Raw genomic sequence first — 18,187 nt, 5'->3', positions numbered from 1 at the left:
ATATAACTCTCTACATCCTGTAAGTTCAACAGGAAGTTGATAGCACGGTCTAATTTGCGGGGAATCGAATATAGTACAGTTTTAGCGTGAGCAGAACGAATGTTGCAAACGGTATGAACGATACAAATATGTATCTTTTTCTATATTCACAAGTGTATCAAAATTTGATGTTTTTGTAGCGGTGATAAGGGTACATTTCCTGACATGGCCTTCCAAGGGCCAACGTGCCTCGCCGCGTCTGTGCCCTCTTTCTAAAAGCGCAGACAAGGGCCTCGCAGTGCACATGGAGCGAGATGAAATGGAGGGGTCGATAATGTTACACAAATTACATAGTTTTATTTGGTAAATACAATTTAGAACACCCTTCATTCATGCAGTTCGATATTTGCTAACTGTTTCGTGATATCTGATGTTTTATTCACACGACCATGAGGCATGTCGTTTCAAAATGAAAATAAGACGCATGGTTTGGCGTTAGTTTCGTACCCAAAGCTATTCGTAACCTGATTGTTTTGAAATTTCGTTCACGGATTGATAGGTGTGATTGCATCTTCACCAAGTCAGGACGCCAATCATCGTTATTTCCTTTGCCAATTAAATCATAATTTGACGATGACGAAGCACATTTTGTGTTCCAATTTCCAAATTTCAATCTTTCTTAATCTTATCCTTATCTGAAAGACCTACACTGTAGGCAGGTTACAGAAACTATTGTTCTAATGCTTGTGCTTTGTAAATGAGTATGAACAGGTATTTATCGAGTATTTTCATCTTAATACTAATGCCTGCCCAATGTTAATTTTGTAGCCCTTTTTTTTCTTTAATTCAGATGTATTTTCGCATTGCATTCAATGCAATTATGTAAAAATAAGTATCAAAGTATTTCTGTATTTGTATGTTTTCTGACCTCGAACAAAACTGAAATACAAATTACAGTTGCAAAAGTAGAACATAATAACTTGATTTCAGACATATTTATTCAAATTTGGATTTTGTAGACTTTTGTAGTAATTTTTGCACAGCATATCTGCATCTCAGAATGCCAAGATATATCTGTTTGATGTGTGTCTATTTAGGAAAGTAATATCATGATTTATTGACTGTCTTCTTATTTGCTTTATCAGGGACGATTACAGTGCACTATCTGCTTTGTCTTTTCAACTGGGGTTTCAATTTAACAAGAAATCCTAGATGAAAAAAGATATGCACTTATAATTCTAGTTCAGGTATTTTTTTTCATTATGACATTAAAACTTTTTAAATTCGTAAAGTTTTTTTATATAGCCACTGATATTTTTCACAGATGCGTTAGAAATTGGCACTATTTCTGTAGTCCTTGCCAAACTGCCCACTAGTTAAGATATCATAAGGACTAGTAGAGATTTGCCATCTTTAACATTGTTTAAGGGTTTTGCTGTATGTTATCATTATAAGGACTACTAGACTAAAAGTGTTAGTTTCTACCTCTGTCCAGTACCAGTAATTACTTTTCTGCCAACAATAGCACTAAGTACATTTCATTTGATTTTGGGTTGTGGTTTCGTGAATGGTGACCTGTTTATTTCTTCAAAGAACACATCTGTAGTTTAAATGTTGTTGCAACAGCATCCTTTACTACACCTTCTGTTTGGTCATCAATGGCTGTCTCTTCAGCTCCCACAAGAAGTTTTGCTGGGTTGAAGGGATATATGCCACTTTTCCAAATAGAAAACTAAGTTTAACGTTGAAAGTGCAGTTACGTATGCCTTGGAGCCCAAATCAAATACATGTAGCAATACCTGTTGACACCTGTGGTTGCATTCTCAAACATGTAATTGTGACACTGGTTGTTGTAGATTTTCTGAAATGCGTCAACATGGTTAAGGTACACAACACTCATCGACTGGAGAAGGGGATGTGTGAGCTGGCATTACAAACAAGATATTTCTTTCTTTGGCCCATCTAATCAAAGCAACACATCTTCCCAAGCCATTGTCTGAGTATTTACAATTTCTGTGTGATGCCACACCCCTTGTCATAGTGCAAGTGTTCATGCTAGAAAACATATGATCATCAGATGTCCGAAAACCTGTGTTCCGATGATAATTGGATTGTTATGAATAATAATAAAGGCATATATGATGCTCAAAGCTCTGATTGAAAAAAGGACAATATGTGTACTGTACATTCTCTCGATTGACACAACTTTATCATGTTTATGAGAGCATTTCATTGGTCATTAAAATCAATACCGTACGTGGGAATAATCCTTACTATTTACTCTTTAATCATGAAATTATGACACGTGTAACCCCTTTCTTAGCATATAGGTCAAATGTCCGACAACTTAAACAAACCATCTGTCAAAATGAAATTTTAACGGTGTATGACTGGTGACCGATGGCCATCTGGAACCCTGATTTATGCGTCACGACTACTGCTATATCACGTGACTTTCATTGACTCGGAAGAAGCGTGCAGCTTTTTGCTTGGAAGCTGGGTATAATGGATTTATTCTGCCTCTCTGAAGTCCACGTGCAGCCTGTCTGGCTTGTGCGGGGTATAAGGTATTTAGTCACCCGCTGAGAAATTTTATTTCCCTCCAAGGCGGCATATATAGTATTTTATCAAGATCGGGTGGACCAATGAGATATCATCATTCTGACAAAGAAGAATGTTATGGTTATGGCTTTGAGAAATGACCTGTATTTCACTGACCAATAAGAGGAAGAGTCTTAAGTTTTAGTTTGACATTGTTCATGTTGTTGCTGTGAATGCAATTTTAACTTTAACTCCCAAATTTGAGTAAAGTAACTATTTTTCCCAAGTTTGCCTGCTGAGGGCACTTATGAATCCTAGATAAGTGATTTGCTTTGATACAAGATGAAGGAAAACTGTTAAGGGTATTTATGGATACAAAATTAATAGTTGCATACAACTCTCTACTGGTACATTGTTACACAAATTATGTCTCCCTAGTTGTGTAAACTACCATACCATTTACACTGAGTTTGATAACAATAGCAATTATCCCAGTACTTTGCCCATATCCCTGATGGTTCATTCTGACTCAACCACTGATAGACAAGGGCATTTATACTGGGCCGTGGCACAATGAATTTCAAATCAAGACAATTTGAATAGCTGACATGAAATTACTCGAATATTGCTAAAAGCAGCGTAAAACCATACTCACTTAACACATCTTTATTTGCTCATCAACATTTTGTTTGGACTAGAAGGCTAGTGATAAATTCCATCCATGTGTGTGAAGCTCAGTTTTTTTCCCCCCACAACTGTGATATGGCTGGAATATTGCTGCATGCAGCCTAAACACTACTCGTTCACCCCCAGCTTTAATGTTGAAGGGGAGCCAGTTAATAGGGATTTTTGGCGATAACTAGTCAATGTTATCTGTTCATTCCAGGTTCTGATCAGGCACATCACGAATCATGGACTCTAATACTCAGTACCAGTATGGGACCATGGACACAGGAGAGACAGACAGCAAGAAACAGAAAATGGATGCGAATACCTGGAGCACAGCTGGATCTTATCCAGTACCACCACCCTACCCTTATGCTACTCAGAACACCAACACCAATACCAATACCAATACCAACACCGGTTACACAGCCCCCTCCACCACCAGCTGGAGCACAGGCTACGGAGGGGCACAGCAGCAAGCAGGGGCGGATTCTTATGGCTGGGGCAGTTATGCTGGCTATGGACAAGGATGGGGGACTGGACAAACTGGAACGAACAGTTGGGGAGGGGCAACTACTGGGCAGGACCAGGGGACTGGGTACGGGGTGGATCCTAACCAGTACAGTCAATCCAGCTACAGTGGAGGATGGGGACAAGGCTATAACTACAGCACTTCTACAGGCGTAGACTCCAATTATGGCTATGGTGACAACTCTGGCTATTATCGAGGAAATTGGAGAGGAGGTCAGAATAAGGGCACAGGGTTCAATCAGAGAGGTGGCTATGGTCAGAATCAGGGATATAGAAGTAACTATGGTCAAACAGCAAGTGGGGATACAACCTTTGGAAATAATGAGACTGCTCCACCACAAACAGGAAACGGAAATATCCAGAAGCCTTTTGGAAACGGAAATCCTGTTCAGGAACCTCCTGCGCCTGCTGCACCAGTTCCTGCTGTAAGCCAGCCCACAGAAAATGCGCCGAGTCAGCAAACACCTGCTGCAGACACAGCCCCAGTTTCAAATGAAGGGAAAACTCTCTTGGGGACTCCAGCTACTAGACCAAACCATGGCTATAGTGGTCCTGCTCCGGACATGATGGGAATGCCATTTGGTAATCAGAAACATTTCCCAGGCATGAGAGGGGGATTTTTTGGTCAGGGAGCTTTTGGAGGATTCCGATTCGGAGATGGGCCGAGACCACGTGGCGGTTTTGGTGGTGGCGGCGGTTTTGGTGGTGGCGGTTTTGGCGGTGGCTTTGATTGGTACAGGAACAGAGGAGGTCCTGGAGGAGGTTTTGGCCGTGGAAGAGGAATGGGTATGCAGAAGCGGAGATGGGAGAATCCCCATCCATCAGAAATGGATAAAACTCCAATACCTGAAAAACTTGAAAAAATGATCAAGTATGTAAAATTACAGAATTGTATTAATGATGATGTTATACATGTCATTGATCGTTCTGCTGATAATTGCAAGCATGGTCTGAGGGTAGAATACAGAAATGACGTGAAGGTGAGAGTAGATGGAGTTGATAAGATATCAGGAAGATTGTTTTTAAGTTCGGTCTTCCTTGCAAGAAGCATTGGTCTCAGGAAAAGGGAAGTGAAGGAAGACTGCTACAAGCAAGCTATTGAAATCCTCACAACCAAAACAGTTGAGGAAATCATGGAGTTAGAAGATGTTGGTCCAGAGGCAACAGAAAAAAAACTGCTGGATGAATATGAAAAGAAGAAAGCAGAGGTGCAGGCAGAAAATGTGAAACTCAATGAAGGAATTACATTGAAGTCCCGTGAAGAGAAACTAGTCCAGCTGATCGAATATCTGAAGAGTGGCAAGAAAACCCCTCACAATGTTTTTGTCGAGTTGGACGATGCTCTCATAAATTCAGAGTGTGGACTCTGTCGCACATATACCGATGAAGAATTTACATTGCCAGGTGGGGAAGTGTGGTATCGAGGAGCCTATACTATCAATGACACCTTGATTGGTGGCGCTTCAGGAAAATCAAAAGAAGTTGCGAAGCAGTTGACATACGAAAGGTCAATTAACAACTTGAGAAGAGCTCCGCTTAATGTCATCCTGGCGGGAAGCACACAGGATGAACTGGATCCCAAGCTTCCGTCTTGTCCAGCTTTTCATGCACTTGGAAACGAACATATTCCATTACCAGATGACGGTACTGAAGAGAAGCTGGCCTATCTGATCAGCGATGTTATGGACTTTCCTGCAGGAACACCCCTAAGTTCGGAGATCGACAATGCTGCACGAGAGTATGGCCTGACTGTCACAAATGTCTACAAACGAGGTCCCTCGGACCATACCAGATCAAGCATGTCATGTGAAGTTTACCTGGATAACATTTTCATCGCTGAAGGTGAAGGGTTCAGAAGATTGGAGGCTGAGGAAGTTGCATATGAGAACACCTATAAGATTCTGTGCACCACCTCATCAGATGTTCTTTACAGCGATTCCAGAAGATTGATTCACACTGAATTGATGAATATGCCACTGGTGTCTGAGGTGTGGATCAAGGGGTTCTACAAGATGATGCATTGGTCAAACTGGTCCAAAGTAAGAAACCTGAAGAAGGCCATCCTTGTCAAGGGGGATCCAGACTACACCGAGATTAAAAGGCCAAGCGAAGACATCATTCTCTTCGAGAATCAAAAGGCAGGATTTGACCGATTTGGAAGGGCGTATGACATCTTGCAGCTGAGTGCTACCAATAATTTCATGCTGCTCCAAGGGAAAACCACAAACTATGGCGACTTGTACAGGTATTTCTTGATTTCATTGTGATAGAGCTAAAGATCTTAACTTGAAGCAGTATACATCCTTAATAACCTCAGCTTATACAAGCTCTCATATGGTCTCCGAGTAAGGATACTGCAGGGGTCGACACCATTGTTCATATCCAACTTGTCCTCAGCTCATTTGAGATTATTGGTTTTGTAAAATAACTACATTTGGTGATACAACAACTTGTCCCTCTGGATTTTAACTAGTCTTGGACCAACAGACTACTGGCTGTGTCTATCCCTTTGTTGTGATAGGTTGCTCTTATTTTGGCTCATGTTGGAAAAAAATTGATTTACTGATGAAGATGAAATAGACATGACATTGTGTTGAGCTGGTTTTAGTGTTTTGCTAGTGTAAATAATTCTTACAATTTCAGATGCCAGCTGTTCCTGGAGGGGGAACTGAGGTCTGAAGCAGTCTCAATGCACAATCTTGATGCCACCAACCGTGCTTCTGTCAAGCTGCTCTTCAAGTTGTACTTGACTCAGATGACTATCAAGGTAAACTTTGTGTCTATTACCAGACTGTTACCATGTTATCATGGTTACATTAGCAATAATGATGACTAACAATATGTCTCCATGGAACTATTAATGCATTGTTGTCCTGGTACATCTTTGACAAAAACGTCAAAAGTATCCGTCCATCTGGCATGTCTAGTTGAGCTACATCATGTTAAATATGAGGCTTCATTGGAGTGCCGATGAAGTACTTGGAGCAGTGAAGGGCGTATACTTAAAAATCATGTGTTTTTGAAACAGTGTTTATGATTTGAAGCCTGTTATTAGAACCACTTTTACGCACTGGAAGTGGACAAGCACCTGGTAAATGTTAAACATGTGAACAAGTTTGATGAATATTTGATTCACAAAACAAACCAGGAGCTTCGGGAATTGAGCTTTCGACCTCAATGAATAGGAACAGGTACACTTTCCTATATACCACTATTCTCTGGCTCATGGTGAAATGACGCTCAGAGAGTTCATAAATGGTTCAAATGTATTCTTCTTGGTACATTTAAGTTAAAGGGCACACCTAAATCTCCTTCAGTGCTCTCTGGCATGTTTGGAACAGCTGGAAAAAGAAACCCATTTTATTTCTGATTTTCATGTGATTTGTCTTTCCCAGTTGGCCTCTTTGCCTAAGCTTTATGTGTTCAGTCAGAGGATGTGACTTGTTCGGTAATGATCAATGACAAAACATCACAACTTAAAACATGTTTATACAGTGGAATCTGTCTAAACCGGATTTGCGTGGGACCAGGATTTAAGCCTGGTTTAAAAAGCAGTCCAGATGGGACATTACCCTGCCTAACCTTAAAAGATGGTATTTGTTGTTACCCTGCCATGTCTGAGTGGGGTATCCATGTTTAATTGTGGCATGGTATCTCAGTGGGCTAGCAGTATAAACATGATAAAACCTTCATTAACCCCGTTTCACCTCACCTCACTAGTTGAGGTAGGGCAAGGGTGGCCCAGTTGTCTAAGGCGCTGTCATTCTCTGTTCAGAGTTGCATCTCTTGGGCACACCAGAAACCTATGCTTGTGGGTTCGAATCCCGGTTCGTCTTGATTATATTTCTAGGTTTGTCAGCACCATACCTGTGCTCATGGGTTTCACCAAAGTGGAAAATGTCTGAGACCTGCCTCACGTCAGACTTTCCTCCCACATCAAGCTGACACGTCGTGATATAACTGGAATACTGTTAAAAGTGGCGTTAAACCCAACTCACTGACTCACTCACTCACCAGACAAGACAGTAATTCTGATTCTAGCAAAGAGTTACACCCCTTGGTTTCTCACGGGAAATGAAGAGTCAAGATCGAAGACGTACATGTACAATAATACCTACATGATATACCTTGGAGAGGCCGACCCGACCATATGAACAACAAAGTCAGCGTTTCAGGTATAGCTGATAAATTTACATCTCTGGCAATGTTTTGAAACCCAGGCAACACCAGCAAAGCATGATTGTCCAATCTTATCATTTGAAGACAAACTTCAAATCCAAGCCATGTTATTGCTTCGTAAAAGAACAGCAGACATGGCTGGTAATATATGGTTTGTTTCTGCTGAGCCGATGCAATGCTCAGCGTCAATCTATATGGCAGGGCATGGAGTCATCCCATAAATGACATCCTTACCTTGTCAGCTTGCTGGTGAGATAACCTCTTTGGTCATGTGGACAAGGTGTCCGACCTGAGATCAGAAGGTCCATTGTTCGAATCCTATCATGGGACTCAGAAAGTTTATGTCCGCTTCATTGGCGACCAATGTGGGATTGAGCACGTTCACATTAAATTTGAGCATAATAAGACTCAGTACCCTACTATTCAGCTTGGGATGTGCCTGCTGTTGACTGCAGAGTATTTAGCAGGGCATGGAGTCATCCTACGGTTGACATCCTTACCTTGCCAGCTTACTGGCAAGGTTAACCCCTTTGGTCATGTGGACAAGGCGTCCGACCTTAGATCAGAAGGTCCATGGTTTGAATCCCATTTTACGGGCACTCCCTTGAAAGCACATTATTTGTTGATAACAGCTGACTGGACATGAGAGTTAGATACGTTAGAACTCATTCCAGATTAGGGAGCATCAATTACATAATAAATTGGTCCTTGTCGCACAGTTCGGAATCCAGAATGAAGGGGGTCCGGCTTAGACAGATTTTACTTTATAAATTGAATGCAGTAATTTCAGGACTGTAAATGTGGTCCCCTATTGACAGCGATTTTAATTAGTTAAGATCAGGATGTTATTCCAAATAAATAGGTCAAAATTGTTTAAATGATGAGATATATTCTCAGGATGGAAGGCAATACGATACATATCACGATAGTAAGTGTCATGATATGAGACATATATGGCATAATATAGGTGAATTGTCCCAACCCTAATATTTTCTAATGACCTATTAGCTAAGTAGAGCTATCTATTGACGTGAATAGGGTGTATGTGGTGCACCATTAGTTCATTCTCACATAATTATTGTACCGATTGACATATATCAATTATTTATATATTACAACTTTTAGATTCTTAATGCAATCAGAATTCTTATAAATGATGTTCTTGGCACCGTTCCACAAAGCAGTCTTAGCACTACGATGATTGTAACTCCCGTATTTCAACATAGACTTATGCCAATCGTAGTGCTAAATTCGCTTCGTGGAACGGCGTCCTGAAAGTACATGAATATCATAAATAACATGCATTTAATGAATATTATGATTATATGCATTTTGATATGACCTTTACAGTGATGTACTGATTGATCATTGTATGCCAAGATTTGTTTTCCGGTAACAATCACATGATCAGGGATTTCATAATGAAGTACCAACCAACATACTTTAATCATGTTAGTAGCTTATCTACCTTGAAAATTGATTCTAAAGAAGAACTGTAAATCGAGAAAGTTTTGCGAGCAGGAAATACAGTAAACTACGGTTATAACGAACTCAAAGGGACTACTAATTTTAGTTTGTTATAACCGTAATTCGTTATAAGCATATATACGGCATAACTACAGCATATAGTCTGGACTAAAAAGTTAGTTCGTTATATCCGTTAGTTCGTTATAAGCGTGTTCGTTATAACCGTAGTTTACTGTACTGCGAAAACTGTGAGCGACACACAATCGCAATAGTTTCATGATGTAGTTGATCAACATCAAACGAAAGACGTAAAGAGGAATATTTCTTTAATTCACTATCGCCATGATCACACATTGTCTACCAGTCAGTACATGATTAAATACATAATCCTTACATCCTGTGTTTCCCTAACTACACATCGTCACTCAGTTTCAACAGTCTAATTTGTTCACTAACTTGCTGCCCCGGGAACATCTGGGTAGAGAATAGGTCTTCAGCAACTCATTCTTGCCGTAACAGACGACTATGTTTGCTGAAATCGGGTGGTCAGGCTCGCTGACTTGGTTGATGCATGTCATTAGCCTTTATCGATGCTCATGACATCAATCACTGGATTGTCTGTTGCAGACTTGATTATTTACAAACTGCCGTCATATAGTTTAACAATCTCTGACCGACAGAGTTACTATTTCATCATGCTGCTTCCTACCTATTAACTATAACACCTGCAAAAGTAGCTTTTATCTTAGGTAATCTCATCAACAGGGCATCGCAAAACTTTCCAGACACAGTTAAGGCTATTGTCAGCCACTCACAGTAATTTCATGGCACTGAACTTTCCATATTTACTGTATGTATGTTTGTCAACTCACAACACAGTGTTCTGCCCTGAAATTGTAAAACTGGGGGCAATAAAAATGCCAGAGGAGGAGGGTCCAGGAGTTTGAAAAGTGAGGGTGCACCTAGTGCCGAAGTCACAAACTGACTTAGATAGAGGCGCAGTTAACATGCCAGGTGTCTGGAAAGAAAAATGTGTGTGTGCAGCACCTGCATCACTTGTCTGGACTGTACTGGTGGGGTAGCCTAGTGGTTAAAGCACTCTCTTGTCATGCCGAAGACCCAGGTTTGATTCCCACATGGGAACAATGTGTGAAGTCCATTTCTGGTGTCCCTCGCCGTGATATTGCTGGACTATTGCTAAAAGTGGTGTAAAACCATACTCACTCACTTGTCTGGATCCGCCAGTGAGTGGGGTATTTGCCAGACCATGCCGACTATGGGGTTCCTGACATCAGTGATGAAAAAAGACTGATGACTTTGGCAAATGATTTAAGTATATCCTTTACCTTCATTGAAACAAGTTCAAATTGAATCAAATACTGTCAGGGCAGTCGTCTAGGCAGCTGTTTTTCGCTGTGCAGAGTCGCGTCCCTTTGGCACTACAGAAACATATGATTGTGGGTTCAAATCCTGGTTAGCCCTGATGATGTTTCTAGGTTTGTCAGCACCATACCTGTTCTCATGGGTTTCACCGAAGTGGTAAACGTCTGAAACCTGCATCACTTCAGGGTTTCCTCCCACATTAAGCTGAAACGTTGTGATATAACTGGAATACTGTTCAGACCCAACACACTCACTCACTCAAATACGTTTGACTACCATATAATATTATCACCAGTGTTACAAATTAGCACTAGTCCTGTAGTCGTTGCCAAAGTGCCCAGTAGTAAAGATATCATTGCGCCATTATTGGTTGTTATCACACTGTTTAACTTTGAAAATAAATGATAATTTCAACTGTAATTAAATCATCAGTCTTCTAATAATGTTCTTCTTCCTGTCAGTCAGAAGGCTTTGCTATGTTAATCTGTTATGTTACCGTCCTCAGACCAATTAGAAAAATTTGAATAAAGAATATAGGCTCTTCAGTTGATGGTGTTCAGCTAGGTAAGGATAAGATTTATGGATGAATAACTTCTTTATTACAAGAAATTGTTCATCCATAAATCTTATCCTCACCAGGGATTGACTTTGGCTGCGATTCCGTGATATTCTCTTTGGATTCTGCGTGGATCTTTGCACTACAATATTTTATACCTGATTGTCATATTCGGTGATCTACAACAAGTCACTAGCCGTATTTTTTTGTGACTTAAATCATGTGTAAATCCTAGCAGAAATATAAGACGTACAGGTAAAATTTCACAACTCAAGCAAATTTCGATTTTGGAATGACAAAACCAAACCTAGATGAATATACATAATACTCTTTCTCCATAAAAAATTTACAAATTTCAGATCACAAACAATCGTATTTTAGATGAGACTTGCCTAGACTTTAGTTAAGACAGCACTGGTTTTCATGAACGTATACCCTCTTGAGAATGGGCAACGTGCTTGAATTACGAACGAATTTTGAACTATTTCGAGTGGCCAGACAGCAAGTCGGAGATTTTTTAGAATATGCTCCGATGTCTCTGCTTCCAGATTTGTCCATATTTATTGAAAACTAACTTAATCATTCAAATGTAACATTGTGAATGTCAACAATCTTTTCAACTTCATTTTACTCGTAAACATTTTCTGGCTGCTGCACATGGCAAACATGCGGCCTTCTGCAGAAAAAATATGACTTAATTGTTGCTAATTTAATCAAAAAGGTGAACCTGGAGCAAAAATCAATGTATAATGAACTGTCACCTCTAATTAATTAAAAAAGTCCATGTTGATAAGGTTTCATCTGATTAGGTCAGACACCCGGTCTTAGATACAGTACACACTGCAGACACTACAAGACAGTGAAAGTGACGAACGCATTGGAATGTAAATTATATATTTTTTGCCAACAACCTGTAACACCATTTGCAACTGTCGCTATTTCCTGTCATTTCTTTGAATATATTAAATTATGATCTTAACAGACAGTGTCATAGACCTATAAATTATTTGTTCTCCTGCATGCCAGCAAAATGAACAGCAGATGGTGGTAAACATGCCTTATCTATGATTATTCTTGCAAATAAATCCTCCTGAAGTCGACAATGAACTGGAATACATAAATAATAATGTATTTTCTCCTAAAGTAGAAAATGAACCAAAATATAAATACTAATGCATATTTTTGTTGATGCTATTATGATAAGATTTTTAAATATTCACAGTGGAATAATTAATGTTTGGAAATATTGGAGGATGTGTCTGTACAATCTAGTAACATTAATTGCAACATAATGCGAGTCACAAATACAGAATATCAAATACAGTTTCCACTGTGGGAAGACAAAATGTCTCTGAAAATTTGCAAAATCTTATCACACGCCCAAACATCTCATTGCTTTTAGACCAGGGGGAATTATCTCTCACAGGTTAGTCCATGCCTTACTTAGTAATACAACTTCTAAATGCCTCTCAAAGAAGGTATTGAGCTGTCATTGTATCCATCTTTCAATATTTAACAAGTTTGGCCTTCCAGTACGCAAGTGGTAGGACTGCTTAGAATTCATCTGAATTCAGTTTCCTACCGAAGAATCGATCATGCAGTCTGTGATTGATTTTCCATATTCATGATATTTGTTCATTTATTGAATTTGGAGATGTGGAGGGAGACTGTCACAGTGGCAGAATTGCGTGTAGTCTGTGGAAAGGTCACTACTTACAAAATAAGCATAGCTAGATATGGACACTAGTCCATTATTTTTAGACTTGTAAAAATCTTGATGGAGTAGTTGTTTTGTCCCAAAATTTAGTTTACATCAGCACTAGTCCTAAATGAGCTTCAGACCAGTTACATTTGACCAATGGTGTCTACCCCACCAAACAGTCTATGACTCCAGTGACTTGAGATTTTATGATTGGATCTTCACGTAACCGTGCAAGTCACTTTTTGTTCAATATCTAGACTTCCTGTGATTGAAATGATTTTGTTGCAATTTCATTATTGGCCCCAACATGTTTCGGCCAATTCATCAGTTGTGTTTAATGTTATTTGTTTCTGATTATTTTAGGTTACAGAGATATCTGGAAATTGTATGACATGATGATACCCCTTGCTCTTTATTGATATATTCACAGCATTTTTTGTGTGCATACTGTCTGTCCAAAAAAAATGTTTGGGACTACAATCTCGAACATGGCTCTTAGCATCATTTTTAGCTTAGTTTTATTATATGGACTGTTAAAAGATGAACTTGACCAAGACATTAATACTAGACTTGGGCTTCAGGCAAATGACTAAAGTCACAGACTGATGCAAATTCCATTTCACTAGATACATGATATACTGATTGGCAACATAGATCAAGTTTAGCACTTCCTCACTCGTGTTAATTAATCCAATAAAAGTGAACTCCTGCACTTCTCCTTGTCTGGTTATATTGTAAACTGTCTATTGCATTATCCATAATTTGATTCATACATAGTCAGAAAAGAATTAAATATTTATCATTTTGTCAATGTATTGCTTCTTCACAGATCGTCCCCCTTGATCAACCATCGATTTGGCACACCTATGAGACAATCAAGGCTTTAGCTGACAAGATGAAATCAGAGAGTGAGGACCCCAGCACGGACGACATCGTCTACGTGCCAGACTATGTCCCTAAGCCACCAGAGAAGGACGAACTGGAACCTCTGCAGGGGCAGGTCAAGGGCAATGCTGTGGGGGATGCCAGTGCTGCCAAATCAGAAAAAAATGATACAGACAAGGGAGGCAGTGACAGCGTTGCAGATCCAGCCCAGAATGATGCAGACAAAGGAGAAAATGCTGATGCTGATGCTGATGCTAATGCTGATGCTGATGCTGCTCCTGCCCCTCCAGTCACCAAGGACAACGACACTGACAAAGGGGCTGATGCTGATGATGCTACACCACCAACCATTCCAATCAACAAGTGGGTGAAAGTCATCTTGGATAAGATGATCGAGGAATATGCCAGGACAGAAACTATGGATGAACTGATCTTTGGCCCAGGGCTTCCTGAAAACGAAACCAGACATGTCAAGGTTACTGTGGCCAACTTGCAGCAGTACTTCTATTGCAAGAAAACTAAGGAGGGGTCTGATATAACTGTCCTCTATCAAAAACATTCGCCCGAGAAGGTTGTAGAAATCTTGAACAAGAGTAATGGAGAGAATGGCGGCTATTCATACGTCCCAAAGGACGCGCTACCCAAGTATGACGAGTTCATCGAATTCGTACGATCTGGAAGAAACAAGCCCATAAGATTAAAACCAGGCGAAAATCCAGAGAATCTGTCCGGGCAGGAAGGTCCAAGAAGGTTTTTGAAAAGAAGAAGATTTCGTAAACACGAATTTGTGCGTGCCCAGCAGCAGCAACAGAAGAACTGAGAGAAGAGAATCAGATTTATTGACAATAGGCAGCAATCATGTATGGAATGAATCTGAAGATGGAAGATGCGTGCCCTGGAACATCAGATTGTCCAAAGAAATTGGGGTTTATAAGTCTGTCAAATTTATTCGCTGACTCAGCCGACTATGTCATGGTGCAGCCTGACAGTGAAGTTTAAAGATGCATTGATCGGAAATACTTTCAATGTTCGTTTAAGCCTGATTCATCATGTGACCCAGACATTTTAATGTGTTACTTTTATCATACAATTTGCATACTATGGTGTACATTTTGAACTGTTGGTCTTCATTCAATCATTGCAGCTTGTGCAAGAGGTGGCATTGTCAAAAAAATCCAGAAAAGAAGGTTTTAGAACCCTTCATGTATGAAACCAATACCATAACAGAATGCAATGTATATTTTGTATTTAAGCCCCAAAAAGACCTTGCCTTTTTAATAACTATACTGACTAGCAGTTTATGGGGAGAACCTCATGAGTTATTGTCCTTGAGATGCATGGGCGCAGTAGTTATTCTTGTTTAGTAAATGTAGTTCACTGACAAACGTTAATTGATAAACAATGTTCATGTTTTTTTCATACAATGATTAATGTCTATGATGATTGTTTTATATGATTTTCATAGGAAGAATTATTTTTTGTATTAATTGCATTTATTGAAATTTCATTTTGATGACCGACTCACACCTGCATGTGGTCCTTCCTTCACATGCTGTTTCAGGAGCTAAATGGGAAAGATGTTAGTGGTGTTATTTTCCTGGTGTTCTGTGCAGTTTGGCACATTTTTTATTCATATGACATATGCTAATAGCATACTCTTCATTAATCACTATTTTACCTTCTTCTTGTGTTGGTAGTTCTGGAAATGATGTCTTGAAAATTTTACTCCAGTTTTACGTTGCATTGTCATCACCAGTGTCTTAAATAGTGGACGGCCTCATCCAGTCTTGAGTGTCATTCGAATGAAAGATCATTTGCTATTGAGACGACTGGAATTCTAAAATGCCACTAATCAGATAAATCTAATCAGGATTAGTATCAACTGAAAGATCTTGCTTGATTAGCATTTCTGTTTCTAGAAATTGACCTTTAAAACTATCGTCAATATGTAGTTCATCTCATAACTATTTTGAGTTTAAAAATCATTCTTTGATCATTTGACACATGTAATGATGTTGAATTTTGGACTAGCTATTGTGCTATTATTGACCGTGCAAGTATTTCAAAATGAAATATGTTTATCTTCACTGGTTTTGTTGTTGTTTTTTGTAGTCTTGATGTAACAGTAGCTTATCTAATCAACTTTTGCTTGGGATAATAGTCAAGAACATTGGAATTCCCTTGGTTTCCCTGGGAGGTTCTGAATGAACTCAGCACACTAAGATGTGCAAATTTGTATTAAGTATTTCCACCTACCTGACACCTTGAAGTGCTTCATTCTTGTTGAAGTGAGGTGAATGGCTGATGGAAATGTAATTTCTGATTGCCATTGATCCGAACATTTGTGACAAAATATATTAAACCTCCAATATTTCAGGCCTTTTTGGAGGAAAGCAAATAAGTCTTGTTTTTGCTTTTCATCTATACCCCAGTAAAAGTTGAAGTATGTATCATTTGAAGGAACTTGTGCACACTATTGGATTCTTTTGTTACAAAATGTTAAATTCTGTCAGCACAGGACCTACAATGCAATAAAATATTTCATTAAAGTCTGTTGTTATGTTGCATCAGAGCCTGCGGGAGATTTAATGGGTAGATAGCTTCCTCATGCCTCCGGTATAGCAGCTATCATTCCTGCCATATCTCTTCTTGGTGCTGGGACATCGGAGTGGCTTGTCAAACCACAGGCCAAGGTTCCATTCCCCACCTGTAGAATGTGTGAAGCCCATTTCAGGTGCCGTGATATTGCTGGTTGGTTTGTTGTTTAACGCTGCACTCAGCAGTAAATAATCGAGTCTGGACAACACAATCCAGTGATTAATATCATGAGCTTCAGTCCACGCAATTGGGATCGATGACATGCATCAACCAAGTCAGCGAGTCTGACCACCCGATCCCGTTGGTCGCCTTTTACGGTGAGCATGTAATATTGCTGGAATAACTCAAAACTCACTCACTCACTTATTTGTGCCCTCATTGTACCTATTTTGCTTCAAGAATACTATTTAATATTTGTTGATCACTTTTATATTGAGAATATCCCCTAGATGTCTTCACATATGTCAACAATCGTAGAGGAACATTCAAATCTCCTTGGAGATGCTTCTTGATCTCAACCAAGCAATATCTCCAGTGGAAGCCAGTTTTGGATGACAATACCATGTAATATATGTACTCTGTTTTAGGGCACTGGTACAAACAGGTACACACACACGTACACACACGTACACACACACACACACACACACATGCACATCACTATGTAAGTGTAATAACCTGGAACCCCATTTCACCTTCCCTCCCCTATTGCTTGTCCTAGAGGCAACCGTAATGGATTGAATAGTCAGGCTCCTTGGCTTTGCTGATTGTGTCATTGATCTGACAGCATTGAGCATTGTTCCAGGCTCGATTCCTTACACGCCATGACCGCCTCGTTGGTCTAGTGGTAGAGCGGCCGCCATAAGATTTTAAAATATGCTACTTGTTAACCTGCCTGGCGCTAGGTATTAAGGGGATAAAACAAGGACTGGTCGGCTCAGAGTCAATATACTGTGTCTGAGTAGCGTATTCATGTTAAACTACTGCATGGTATCTTATTGGGCTTGCACCATAACATCGGCATTTGTCCTGACTAGAGCAAGCAGCCACACACAAACCACATTTTACCTCACTTCACTAAGGGCTACCATGCTGTATCTGGAATATTGGTACTTACACAGGCTGGTGTTCATTGTGAACTATAAATTCCACTGAAACAAAAGTTAAGTATGAACTGTTCCAGCAGTTACTTGGATAAAATAACATTTATAACAAAAGAAACTACCATTTCAGACCTGCCTTTCAGGAAAAGCAGTTAATATATCAGCAGCCAGCACCACATTTGACAGTTCGATGGACCTTACAAATCTTGATATTAAAAATATACACTTCTATGTATTATAGTAACATACATTGCCACTTAATTTTAGCTGATCGAGATAAATAAGTAACTACACAGACATAGCAGAGGAATGTTTACACCTGCATCCAGTCCCAGACACAGTACACTGAACTTAAGGCACAGAGTGGGGGTATGTCTGAGCTGTCTATTGATCAGGTGTCTGCCCAGTTAGGGGAAATTATTTGATCCCCAGTTGCGTCATACTAAATAGGGGAGGTCGGATAGCCTAGTGGTTAAAGCGTTAGTTTCTGGTGTGCCCTGCCGTGATATTGCTGGAATATTGCTAAAAGCGTCGTAAAACCATACTCACTCACTCATACTAAATAGGTTCAAAGATGGCACTTCTTGATACCCTGCC

The 18,187-nt window shown here is 39.7% G+C and overlaps 1 protein-coding gene across 2 annotated transcripts; it reads left to right on the top strand.

The window, feature by feature from the left end:
- Window positions 1-28: 28 nt before the first annotated feature.
- LOC139465824 (uncharacterized) lies at window positions 29-16,438 on the top strand. 2 transcript variants are annotated; one of them, XM_071247759.1, is made up of 4 exons: window positions 29-111; window positions 3,407-5,962; window positions 6,361-6,484; window positions 13,834-16,438. In XM_071247759.1, the coding sequence occupies exons 2-4, from the start codon at window positions 3,432-3,434 to the stop codon at window positions 14,707-14,709; spliced, it is 3,531 nt and encodes a 1,176-aa protein (XP_071103860.1). In that variant the 5' UTR covers window positions 29-111; window positions 3,407-3,431; the 3' UTR covers window positions 14,710-16,438. The 2 variants fall into 2 exon arrangements, with proteins under 2 accessions (XP_071103860.1, XP_071103861.1); XM_071247760.1 differs by lacking the exon at window positions 29-111 and adding an exon at window positions 251-342.
- Window positions 16,439-18,187: the final 1,749 nt, after the last annotated feature.

Source organism: Haliotis cracherodii, unplaced genomic scaffold (genome assembly GCF_022045235.1).
Source record: "Haliotis cracherodii isolate W230 unplaced genomic scaffold, xgHalCrac1.p SCAF_18, whole genome shotgun sequence".
NCBI lineage: Eukaryota > Metazoa > Mollusca > Gastropoda > Lepetellida > Haliotidae > Haliotis > Haliotis cracherodii.
This window is presented reverse-complemented; position numbering and strand designations above follow the sequence as displayed.